Here is a 13,416-nt window from a genome sequence, read left to right as displayed (position 1 = left end):
GTAGCGTTTGCGGTAGCATTTGCGCCGTACAACGCTACCGCAAAATAGCGCGGCGTAAACGCGCCGTTTACGCGGCGCTACGTGCCAAAATAAGCACAAAAAACGCCAGCGTTACTCAGTGTGAATGCTGCCTAACTAAAGACACACAAAACTTAGTTCCTGACTAAACCGTTCTTCTCAAGAAACATTTGCGTGAACCATGACTTGAGGCAATAAACTTTCAGAGGATTTGTAATAGAGGTGCACAAAAATGGAAGTGTCTACAAAACCATAGCGAAAGACTTGTGTGCATATCACGCCACAGTCACATGAATTGTCTACAAATGTAGATAATTAAAGGGGTCGTCCTGCAAAAGGACATTTATGACATATCCACAGGATAGATGTGCGTCACTGCACCTATGAACCTCAGCCTCCATGTCCAGGCTCTTACCTGACAAGGACCTTGTTGACCAGACTGGCAGTGATGTCTGAGCTTTACAGAAACAGTGTAGCTCTGAGCTGTCTCAATATCTGCCATAGACATCAATGAGAATTACGAAACAGTGTAGCTCAGAAGGATGTGCTGTGTGTGTAAGCCAACCATCGAGGACAGTCTTCTGCTTGAGGTCATGGTCAGGTAAGCGCCAGGGCATAGACGTTGGGTGGAGGGGGGGTTCAAAGTCAAAGTCCTGCCCTGAGGTGTTGAGACAGGACCAGAAGATGGAGCTGCACACGAGGCGTCCCAGAAATATGGATGAACTGAAAAACTTTTGCAGGAACGAACGGTCTAAAATTTCTGCTCAAATGTTTGGTGGAGGTGACTGTTGCTAAATTAGATCCATAGCTTATTACATTCAAGGGTTCACTTACTTTTTCTCCCTGCACTGTATTCATTGTGCTCAATAAAGACATGAACAGAACAAGTGTTTGTGTGTCATTAGCTTAATCAGATTGTGTTTGCCTTTGTACAGCATCATGGAGTATGTAGGTCCTATATTGGGTTATAATGGTGAGACTTATCTGTGTAATGTTCCAATAAGGGATAGTTCACACGGGGCAAGAGGGGGCAGATTTTGGCGCTGAATCCAAGTCATAATCCGCCCCCTCACAATAGAGGTCTATGTAGACCGCTAGCTTACTTTTTTCCGTGAGCGGCGGCATACAAAAAGAAGCGAGCTGCCCTTTCTGTGGTTTGTTCCTGCTCGCGGAAAAAGGAACCCCTTGAATTCAATGGGAGGCGGTTTTTTGAGCCTGACCAAAAAACCCTGTGTGAAGCCTTTTTTTGGAGCTGCCTGCTGTGACCAGCGACTGGGGTATTCCACAGATTCACAGCCTATACAATATAGAACAAGCTCCTGGTATAGGTTATTCCACAGATTCACAGTCTATACAATATAGATCAAGCTCCTGGTATAGGTTATTCCACAGATTCACAGTCCCTATGGTATATAACTAGGTCCCAGAGTAGGCTATTCCACAGATTTACAATCCCTATAGTATATAACTAGGTCCTAGAGTAGGCTATTACACAGTTTTACAATCCCTATAGTATATAACCAGCTCCTGAGGAAAGCCGTTCCACAAATTCACAGGCCTTACAATCTATTAGCAGCTCCTGGGGTAGGCTATTCCAGACTCACAATCCTGACAGTATAGAACCAGCTCTTGGGTTAGGTTATTCCACAGATTCACACTCCCTACATTACAGGATCAGCTCCTGGGATAAGCTGTTCTACAGATTCAGAGTCCTTACAATATAGAACCATCTCCTGGGGCAGGTTATTCCACAAATTCACAGTCCCTACAGCCTAGAACCAGCTCCTTATGTAAGTTATTCCACAGATTCACAGTTCTTACAATATAGAACCAGCTCCTTGGGTAGGCTATTCCACAGATTCACAGTTCCTACAGTGATGAAGCCTTATTGTCTCTCAAGAAATTTTTCTCCAGACAAAGGGAGTGCCCCCTTGTCTTTTAAGGAGATTTTAGCTTTTCCTCATACTTCATGTATGGACTATTTATATAGGTTTATCAGATCTCCTCTTTAAATCTTTTCTCAAAACTAAACAAATTTTACTCATTACTAGAGATGAGTGAGTACTGTTCGAAACGGCAGTTTCGAATAGCACGCACCCATAGCAATGAATGGAGCCGGCCGTAACGAGGCCGGGGCTGGTGTCCTGCCGCTTAACCCCCTGCGTGCTGGCTGCGTCCATTCATTCCTATGGGTGCGTGCTATTCGAAACTGCCGAAACTACCGTTTCGAATAGTACTCGCTTATCTCCACTCTTTCCCTCTCCTCATAACTGAGCTTCTCCATGCTCCTTACAAACTTTGTGACCCTCCTTTGTACCTTTTCTGCGTCACATGACAACTGAGACCAATCAGCGGCCTAAGGAAAGGACACAGGATGTCACAGTGCGGCGGGAACTTCCAGCAAAACAAGGCAACGGAGCAGCAGAACTCGTCCTTGTTGGGAGACACCGGATTATCGTGGACAGGTGAGTGAGTGCGGTTTTATTTTTTTTCACCTTTCCTGGCCTAACATAAAAATAAGAAATGATCTCGGACAACCCCTTTAAATCCAGAGCTCTCTTAATATATGACACTACCCCGCTCACTATAGAAGCCGCTGACATTGTATACTGTTATTTAGCCTAAGATCCACACCTAGATCCTTCTCCAGCAGTGACCCCCCTTGTGTTACATACAGTATGTAGCATGCGGATTAGCAGTTCCCAGATGCCGAACTTTACATTTATCCCCTTTGGGCCTCATATGTCCAGTGGATGCCCAAACAGCGTGTAAGCTATACCCATCCTCTATAGACATCATACAGTATATAAGGTTATAGAGCACTGATAGATATGTCCTATACAAATTCTTCCCAGACATGGTTCTAATTGTATAGGGCTGCGGCACTGATGTGATCCTATGATATGACATATTTGGGATATAATATAATACAGTAATTTACATGGGAGACAGCAGCTATAATGAGGCACATTGTTAATGAGACACTGTGTGCTGGAAACACAGGGCAGCAGCTGCGGTCGCTCAGACTGGAGGATGCTCCAATATGTGAGCCGAAGCCAGTACCAGCGAGGCTGCCAAATAATGGAAGAGTGTGGGGGCGAGGAGAGAGGGAATACCAGGAGCCGAGTGATACTGCAGCATATCTGCAAGAGCCCTACAAATAATACACACACATACACCAGATCCATCCATATATATATATCCCATAACACCTATATATACCTGTACCCTGCATTGTCATATATACACCTGTATATACCTGAAGCCTGCTTTGTCTATACACCCATATATACCTGTACCCTGCATTGTCATATATACACCTGTATATACCTGAAGCCTGCTTTGTTTATACACTCATATAAACCTGTACCCTGCTCTGCCTATACATCCATATATAACTGTACATTTCTCTGTCTGTGCACCCATATATAACTGTATCCAGCTCTGTATACACCAATATATATTTTGCACTGCTCTGCCTATACACCCATATATACTTGTATCCAGCTCTGCCTATACACCTATATATATCTTACACTGACCTGCTTATACACCCATACATACCTATACCCAGAGGTGTAGCTAGCAGAGGGGTGGGGGGGTTGGGGCGGTGGTACTGAGATGGCCCCCAAGAGTCAGTGGGCCCAGGGTGGGTCGCAATAGAGATTAACGTCATACACCAACTGCATCGGTGTTTGCATGACACCAATACATGTACATAGGAGCAGTATTATAGTAGTTATATTCTTGTACATATGAGCAGTATTATAGTAGTTATATTCTTGTACATAGGAGTAGTATTATAGTAGTTATATTCTTGTACATAGCGGCAGTATTATAGTAGTTATATTCTTGTACATAGGAGCAGTATTATAGTAGTTATATTCTTGTACATAGGAGTAGTATTATAGTAGTTATATTCTTGTACATAGGAGCAGTATTATAGTAGTTATATTCTTGTACATAGGAGTAGTATTATAGTAGTTATATTCTTGTACATAGGAGTAGTATTATAGTAGTTATATTCTTGTACATAGGAGTAGAATTATAGTAGTTATATTCTTGTACATAGGAGAAGTATTATAGTAGTTATATTCTTGTACATAGGAGGCAGTATTATAGTAGTTATATTCTTGTACATAGGATAAGTATTATAGTAGTTATATTCTTGTACATAGGAGGTAGTATTATAGTAGTTATATTCTAGTACATAGGAGCAGTATTATTGTAGTAATATTCTTGTACATAGAAGGCAGTATGATAGTAGTTATATTCTTATACATAAGAGCAGTATTATAGTAGTTATATTCTTGTACATAGGAGTAGTATTATAGTAGTTATATACTTGTATATAGGGGGCAGTATTATAGTAGTTATATTCTTGTACATAGGAGTAGTATTATAGTAGTTATATTCCTGTACATAGGAGTAGTATTATAGTACTTATATTCTTGTACATAGGAGCAGTATTATAGTAGTTATATTCTTGTACATAGGAGCAGTATTATAGTAGTTATATTCTTGTACATAGGGGGGCAGTATTATGTTATATTCTTGTACATAGGAGTAGTATTATAGTAGTTATATTCTTGTACATAGGAGCAGTATTATAGTAGTTATATTCTTGTACATAGGAGCAGTATTATAGTAGTTATATTCTTGTACATAGGAGCAGTATTATAGTAGTTATATTCTTGTACATAGGAGGTAGTATTATAGTAGTTATATTCGTGTACATCGTAGTATTATAGTAGTTATATTTGTGTACATAGGAGCAGTATTATAGTAGTTATATTCTTGTACATAGGAGCAGTATTATAGTAGTTATATACTTGTACATAGGAGGGAGTATTATAGTAGTTATATTCTTGTACATAGGAGGTAGTATTATAGTAGTTATATTCTTGTACATAGGAGCAGTATTATAGTAGTTATATTCTTGTACATAGGAGCAGTATTATAGCAGTTATATTCTTGTACATATGTGTCATTTGTCACGGCAGTTATTGTATTGTTATTGAAAAGTGACAACCACTTGTCTGAAACAAAATATGTTTGGAGTAGTTGTCACTTCCCTTCTTCCACAGCTACTGACAGGTTATTTAGTGAATTACTCAGAAGGGGGATCAGTAAAATTTGGGATCAGCTAAAATAAATATGGAATCCTAGCTTGTTCCTCTTACATTCTGGGTGGCACATTCATAAAAAGATTAATAAGAATTCTCCTGATTCTGTGTTTTTTTGTAAATTAATTATTATGTTTTGATATTATTTAGCAAAAGTTATTGTTTCAGTTCTGAGTGGAAGATAACATCAGTCCAAGAGGTGGTTGTATGGAAAGTCTTTCACGCTGCCTCTTGACCTTTGCAGACATGTTTGTGACATTTAGTACATGGTATATTTCAATGATACAGTATAGAAATTGTATTACCCCTCCCCCACCACATGAACTGAACCAAGAATAAGAGAAGCAGCAGTGAGTACGATGAAGGAAAAGCCAGTGGAGGAAGCATCCATCAAAGAGAAAGCTGACTGCGAACCAATACTGCACAGCTCAGCAAAGTACCAAATGCAGTTTGCTTTATTTTTTAATTTAGTTCTGCTCACTGAAGCAGCTGCAATGCAATTCTCAGGATCTACAGTAAATGAACACGTTCAGCTTATGCAACGGCCATACCCTGCCGACCTCTTAACAAAACACCAACCAGCGCCGCTCAAATTGGGTCATCAAATCATGGATGCCACCAGACATCACCCTCTTGTTGTAGCCATGGACAGTGACAATCTGGGGAGCCTGTCTGTACCACTTATGGTGTCACATTAATGGCAGTACCTTGTAGGGTAGCTTCTATACTTTCCAAAGATGTCTTTCTATTTCTGCCATGCTGCTTTGGGTTCATGTAAAATCAGCATGTTACTCTTATTGCTCCAGGTAACCGCCCCAAACTGCAGGCACGGTGTCACAAAGTAGGAAAGGTGAAAGCAATGGGGGGCAGAATTGGGAGGCAGGTGGAGGTGGTTATAAAGATTCGGGAGCGAAGCCCTGGCAGGGGAAGAAATGCCCCTAAAGCCCTTTTTAGCTACTTTGTAAATGAATTAAATCCAGATTTTCCATGAAAATGAAGCCGTAATGTGCAATAAGAATGGCATTTTTGGAAAGTGTAGAAAGTGTCATAAGTTGGATCCAAATTTTCCTGCTGACAGACTCTCTTTGACATGTCATACGATTGAGCCTCTTAATGAAGTGATGCTACAGCGCCTGCTTGGTGACATCTCCCATTCCTAGCTTAGGGGCACACAGATTTGCCAGTTAGCTTCTGCTACAGGGTGAGGTTGAATCTGAAGTAAACATATGAATAATAGATATCAGATGGAGATAATATGACCCGATGCACAGTGGACCCAGTATGCAATTTCTGTTGCCAGAGGCTGTCAAAAGAGAAAGCGGCCAATTGGTGCAACGGTGTCTGTTTTGGTGTAGTAGCTTAGACGCAACACTACACTACAATGGATGGGGCGGGCACATATATAATATATATAATTTTCTCCTCTATCAAGGTCTGGCATCTTCTGGTATATAGTGACTGTGACGATTGCCTGTCTGTGCTGAAAGGGGTTGTATGAGATCAGATCTGCTTTTATTATAGAAACAGTGCCACTGCAGTCCATGGACTGTGATAAGTATTTCAGCATTCGTCCCACTTATAGACAACCCATTCAGCAGTTATTGCACTCAAGTCAGGTTAATGGAGCATGTACTGACAGCAGGCAATGGGCCGCATAACCCGGCTGTCAGAGTCTACCATGGGTGCTTCAATAAAGGGTGCTGGAGTCCAGAGGAGTAACTTATGGATCCTGGGCCACAATGCAAACTCTGCAATGGAGCTCATGACTACCTTGTGGTAGTGGTATATTTTACCAGGGCTTGGTGGGGGCAACTAACTTCTTTAGAGAAGTCTGCTTTGACATGACATAGTCCCCAGAGTACTATGGGTACCAATCTGAAAAAGGGGTCGTGAACAAATACCAGAATCATAGTATGTAGAGAGCCTCCACTTATACTTTGGTTCACCTCCTACAATATACTCATACTGGTTTATTACAATAACTTCACAGGAGGTCCCGCACAAAAGTGTTGCCAATGATCAGTCATCTACACTTAATATGGCACAAGAGCCAAATATAACAGGTAGTGTTACCCCAAATTCAGATAAAACAAGGAACCAGTGGATGTAGTCTGCAGTGCACATAATATTGTCCTGATCCAGTCATCAAGTATCAGATGGATCAGCCTGGTGTCAAGTGCCAATAACCATGTCACTGGGTGCGTCTATTACTGTCTACCAATTGCACCATTGGTGTCTACCAATGGTGCAATTGGTAGATAGTAATAGATGCAAGAACGACACGTGAGGGCCGTCATGTGTAGCTCCCATGTAGTCATATGAAGTACCCTGTGTCAGATCCGCTCTCAGTATGGTCAGAAGTTTCTGGACACTTGGATATACTTATAGGAGAAGTTGTTAAGCATGGAACTTATTTTACTTAACATTGTGACATGACAATAAATTCCATCTCCTCTCGCCGCTGTGACTATTTACATGTGTCACATAAACTGACAGGACTGCAAATCGGCCTATTCCACATGAACAACTTGCCACACAAGATACGCCAGCAAACGAGACAAGCTTCATCAAAGGAGCACTTGTTAAAAACTATAAGCACTAGATTTTGGCATTGGTAAGCAAGGGTTAAAGGGATTGTATTGGTTAGTAAACCTAGTTTCATATACCCTAAACTTAGTATAGGGGGTCCATCTGTTCAGGAGCGTCATCACTTGGCCAAAGTGGAGACAATATACAAAGAGCGTCTCTTAGTCTGATGGACTTGTTCTATCCTCAATTACACAGGCAACCCCTTGACTTGAATGGGCACTGTGCTTAATTTCCCCAATGGTGACACTATAGGGAGATCAAACACTTACTGCCAGGATGTGCACGGTTTATAGCTGGCTTTCTGGGAAAACTTCGGTCCAAATTACTAAGCCAGTTGCACCTCGAACGTGGCCAAAAATGCTCCTCCATTGCCACTTTTTAAACAATGGTCCATCAGATTTACTATAACTCCCACTAGAAAATTAACATGAATTATGGCACCTATCTACAGCAGTCATAGACTAGTGTAGATCTATAACCAGGCACTATAATATCCTAGAAGCCAGCGCCTCTTAAGTAATTCTAGCAAGTCTTGCGCCTGGTGGGGAATGGATTAAGACTGGTGTAAGAATTGCCACTTTTAAAAAATTCCCCTTTGGGATTAATTTATTTTCCAGGGACCCGTACACCAGATATGGATTTACCAAAGTTGGAGACCACTAACTCATGAAATATAAAATGATATGACAAAAACAAGCCCCACCCCTTCTACTACGCTCAATGTCCACCATTGTAGAGAAGAGTCTCTAACCAGGTTTACAAAGTCAATGGGAAAGAGAATGACGACTCGCTCCCTTCTCCTTTGGACCTTATTCCGAAAATCCTTGGTAAACCTATATGAACTATACTATCCATATATCGAACTTGGAGTCAGCACTTCGAACCTGGATGTTCATTTCACTCAGACTATAGTATCAGATGAATTCCCATAGGAAGAGGACGAGCAGTACACTTCATGATATCACATGAATACCTAGAAACAACCACGATGGTGAATATTGATCCTACTGAGACCAAGGAGATATTCTCAGACATTATCATATGTGTTATCAGAGTAAAGTCATCATCTTCCATTTCCTGTAAAAGACCCCACAGATGACGAAGTGACCTAGTCGATGGAGCCAACCACAGATGAAGCCAAGCACCAGACAATCCACCAACCAACCCAACCTTGGGACCAAGAACTGGCCAACTAAATATTTGTGACTATAGATTGTTGAAACAAATCTTGGCTGTTTCCAGATAACTGAGGCCAACCAGAGGAACCAATCGCTGGACAACACAATCTTAGGGCCAAAAGTCAGCGACTTGAAACCTAAAGCCTCTTGTATCAACCACTTGTCTACTGAGTCTTCGAGCCAGTTACTGACCTACTGCTGAATGTTTAGGATTAACCATTGGTTGACTGAATTTTAGATCTAACTAGTGGTCATTAGCTGACTGAATCTTGGGCAAAGCAATGGCCAATCACATCTTGGTACTCCATCCTGTCGGATTCACACAATGTCAACCAGCCTGATTGGTTTTGTGGGCTGAGGTGGTGGCCTGATAGGTCAATAATCCAGGTGGGACCATTTCTAATCATCTTGATCAGCCATTAGATATAATTGCTCTTCGATTCTAAAACTGAGGGGACTACATACCACTCAAGATGCCCTCATTGTGATGAGCTGGGACATCCTTAAGTTTGTAGATATGGTACGGATGAGTCTACAGTATACTGCATATACCCTCTTGGCGCTTCTGACTGGATGAGGGGTGGAGCACACTTTGGACATCCATTGCATTCTATATTTTGGATACTGAATGGCACTGGAGCATTTAGTGGTTACACTGGGCAGATAGTGGATGACCCAATTTATTAGAAGCCATCTTAGTGACAGGTGCTCATACACACAAGCCATTGGAGTATGTGACAACATGGTCATTCGTGTACAAGGAAACATGCGCCAGAGAGAAGGAAATCATTCTTTTCCTTGCTACAGTTCACTCCTTTGCACCTCTATAACTCATAGACTGCCAGCTCTTCTGACAAGCTGGTGGAGATACATAGCCAGTGGCATACTATGTTATATACACATTCATCCCATTACAGCAGTGAGTCCCCACATCAGCACTCTGGGCTATGTTCTCACAGCCTTACAGTGTGTCTGCAGCAAAGCTCCCCAGTGCTGACCATTATCTGCTCCTATCACACTTCACCAGGAAAACAGCCTGAAGGGTGGATTTCTCTAGACGTCACTACCAAAATTCAGACCCCAATATGACACCGAATATGAGAACTTCCATTTAGCATAGCAAAGGCTGGTTGGTTTAAAAGTATAGATAGAAAGAAGGATGGATGAATAGATAGATAGGAGATAGATAGATAGATAGATAGATAGATAGGAGATAGATAGATAGATAGATAGGAGATAGATAGATAGATAGGAAATAGATAGATAGGAGATAGATAGATAGGAGATAGATAGATAGATAGATAGATAGATAGATAGATAGATAGATAGATAGATAGATAGATAGGAGATAGATAGATAGATCTATAGATAGATATGAGAGATAGATAGATAGATAGATAGATAGATAGATAGGAGATAGATAGATAGATAGATAGATAGATAGATAGATAGATAGATAGGAGATAGATAGATAGATAGATAGATAGATAGATAGATGATAGATAGATAGATAGATAGATAGATAGGAGATAGATAGATAGATAGATAGATAGATAGATAGATAGATGATAGATAGATAGATAGATAGATAGATAGATAGATATGAGATAGATAGATATGATAGATAGGAGATGGATAGATATGAGAGATAGATAGATAGATAGATAGATAGATAGATAGATAGATAGATAGATAGATAGATGATAGATAGATAGATAGATAGATAGATAGATAGATACACTTGTATCATGTCTATCTATCTCCTATCTATCTAGCTGTCTATCTATCTATCTATCTATCTATCTATCCCATATCTATCCATCACCTATATATTATCTGTCTCCATTTAGGTGTATAATATTACATGTTATAGGTGGCTTGAATAATTCTCTGCTGTATACATGTCTGGGTACTGTGCAGGTATACATAATCCACATGACAAGCACTGCGTCTACAATCCAGTGTACACCTATATGTATGTAGAGCACAGGTATGACCAGGGGGACTGCACCTTGCACACTGCAGTGGGTACATATACACTGTACACCATAAAATACAATGCATGACAAGCACACAAGCCTATACAGAGCCTCACCAGGACTATATTTACCATGATCCCCATCAGCTGGTAAACCTCAGGGATATGTGCAGAGAATGCAGCATTATCAGGCGGATTTATTAATGGAGCATTGCACTGCAGTGCTATATATAGCACCATACATGTTTTATATATGCTATGCCCAGTGCTCATAGACAACGAAAACATAAGCACTGAATGACGGGGGCAGTGATAAAGTGATGCCCATTTCACTGGCACATTTATTACCATAGCCCAGACAGTATATGTGTGTGTGTATACACAGCTTCCATACTGTGCAGGTCCTGGTAAGCTCACCTACATGTACTACATGTGTGTATAGATACCTGTACAGAGCCACATATATTCCATATAATATGAGAGCTAGAGCGGTGATCTGTGTGTATGCTACCCATCAAAATAGATAGATAGATAGATAGGAGATAGATAGATAGATAGATAGATAGATAGATAGATAGATAGATAGATAGGAGATAGATAGATAGATAGATAGATAGGAGATAGATAGATAGATAGATAGGAGATAGATAGATAGGAGATAGATAGATAGATAGATAGATAGATAGATAGATAGATAGATAGATAGATAGATAGATAGATAGGAGATAGATAGATAGATAGATAGATAGATAGATAGATAGAATACATCAGATTACAATATATATTCTGTGAAGTGAAACAGTGCCACATAGAACAGGGTAATACTGTTATCCACACGTAGGACACATAGGACAGAGCAGATGTCCATATCTCACTATATGTACACACAGACAAATGGCAGTGACTCACAGGACACTACAGACCTCTATACACACATGCACATATAGAAATGGACACACATCCACATCCAGTAGATGGATCTGTCTATCTCCATGGTTTAGGTGCAGCAATATAAACATAACCAAACATTACATCCATGTTTAACCCTTACAGTGCAGCATGGCCTATTGCACCCCAATGGCAATGAAAGGATATGGCCATTCGGTGATTTTTTTGGCGTATTTCCTCACCACGTTGTCTTCGCTGAAGAGGAAGAGGGAACGGTTGACGGTAAAGCAGTTCTGCCGTACTGGGATCGGGTTGTACAGCGCCATAGTTCGGGCCCTCTGTGCCATTGACTGTTTGTAGATCCGTTGGGCCCCCGGGGGCCCACCTTGTCGACTTCCACGACCTGCGCCTCCCCCACCACGGGCCGGCACCTCGTCCCCGAAGCGAGCCCCCATGATGTCGGGGACAAAGTCCGCGGGTTACCGGAAAGCAAGGAGCAAGGAAAAGATGTAGGAAAAGAAGAGGTAAGGACGCTGCAAAGCATCACATCTCATCCAGACAGGCAGCGTCCCGGATATGACTGCACACTCCTCAGGTATCTCCGCAGACAGGTGCTCATATAGAAAATACAAGAATATACCGAGAGAATCTCTCAACTTAACAGTAGTATACAGAGCAGGGAGAAGACACGTACACCCAGTAACAAGTCCTATATACGGATAGAATTCTATACAGGGTCTTCATGCATGAAAGTCCAGGCTGCAGGCAACAAATGGAGAGATATATGTAGAGAGGTAACGGGTAAGAACAGGGGGCGATCACACATTCCCTCGCTGCCGGACTTGTCTCTTTAAAAAAAAGGAAAAAAACAATAATAAAAAAAGAGGAGAAAAAAAAAAACCAAAATGAAAATAAAAAAAAAAGACTGAGGGGTCTTGCGGTGCGGACCCTCTCCCCTGCACGCTCTGCCGTTTTCAGACCTGCCGTTTTCAGAGCTGCATCTTTCAAGATCCTGCAATCTGTCCGGGGCGGTGGGAGGAGGAGGAGGTTGGAAAGGGGGGGGTGGTGGTTGTGGGTGATAGGAAGAGAGAGCGAGAGGTGGTGGTGGTGGGGGGAACTGAGTGAGAGCGAGAGGAGGGAGATAAGGCAGGCTTCAGAGTATGGGGGAGTCTTGGAGAACCTCACAACTGAGCCACAATGACATTTGGTAATGGGGAATCATTCACTATGGGTCACTGATGGATTGGCAATGGAATGGTGAGGGTTGGGCTGGTGGGGGCGTCTGCGGTCCTTGGCACTTCCATTATATCCCCTGCACCCCCCTTCCCCTTATTATAGATAAAGATGCTGCTATGTGTGTCCAGTCTGGGAAGAAGGCTGCTAAGTCTCAATCCTTCACAGCAGTAGCAGAGGGAGAAGGATTCAGCAGCAGGGAAGGGGGGGAGAGACTGGAAGAGAAGGAGGGGAGAGATATGCTGCAGTCCTCAGCTCCACTCCCCCCCACCACCACCACCACCACTCCCCCAGCCCTATGCAATACTAAAAGGTCTGCCTAGGATCGGCCATTGGGAGACATAAGAGGCCAGATTGGAGGAGACTGGACGCAGCCGGATAGACTTATAGAATATGGATCACCTAC

General features: G+C 41.8%; 1 protein-coding gene across 1 annotated transcript in view; it reads right to left on the bottom strand.

Annotated features, from left to right (window-relative positions):
• CACNA1A (calcium voltage-gated channel subunit alpha1 A) overlaps positions 1-12,650 on the bottom strand; it is a 232,868-nt gene extending 220,218 nt beyond the window's left edge. The window contains exon 1 of the mRNA XM_075272510.1: positions 11,986-12,650. Within this exon, the coding sequence (XP_075128611.1) occupies positions 11,986-12,232 (247 nt within the window). The 5' untranslated portion in view covers positions 12,233-12,650. The remainder of the gene's footprint in view (positions 1-11,985) is intronic.
• Between the last annotated feature and the right edge of the window lie 766 nt (positions 12,651-13,416).

This window comes from Leptodactylus fuscus, chromosome 5 (genome assembly GCF_031893055.1).
Source record: "Leptodactylus fuscus isolate aLepFus1 chromosome 5, aLepFus1.hap2, whole genome shotgun sequence".
In the NCBI taxonomy this organism is placed as follows: Eukaryota; Metazoa; Chordata; class Amphibia; order Anura; family Leptodactylidae; genus Leptodactylus; species Leptodactylus fuscus.
Note: the sequence above shows the minus strand (reverse complement) of the source record. Positions and strands in the feature narration are given on the sequence as shown.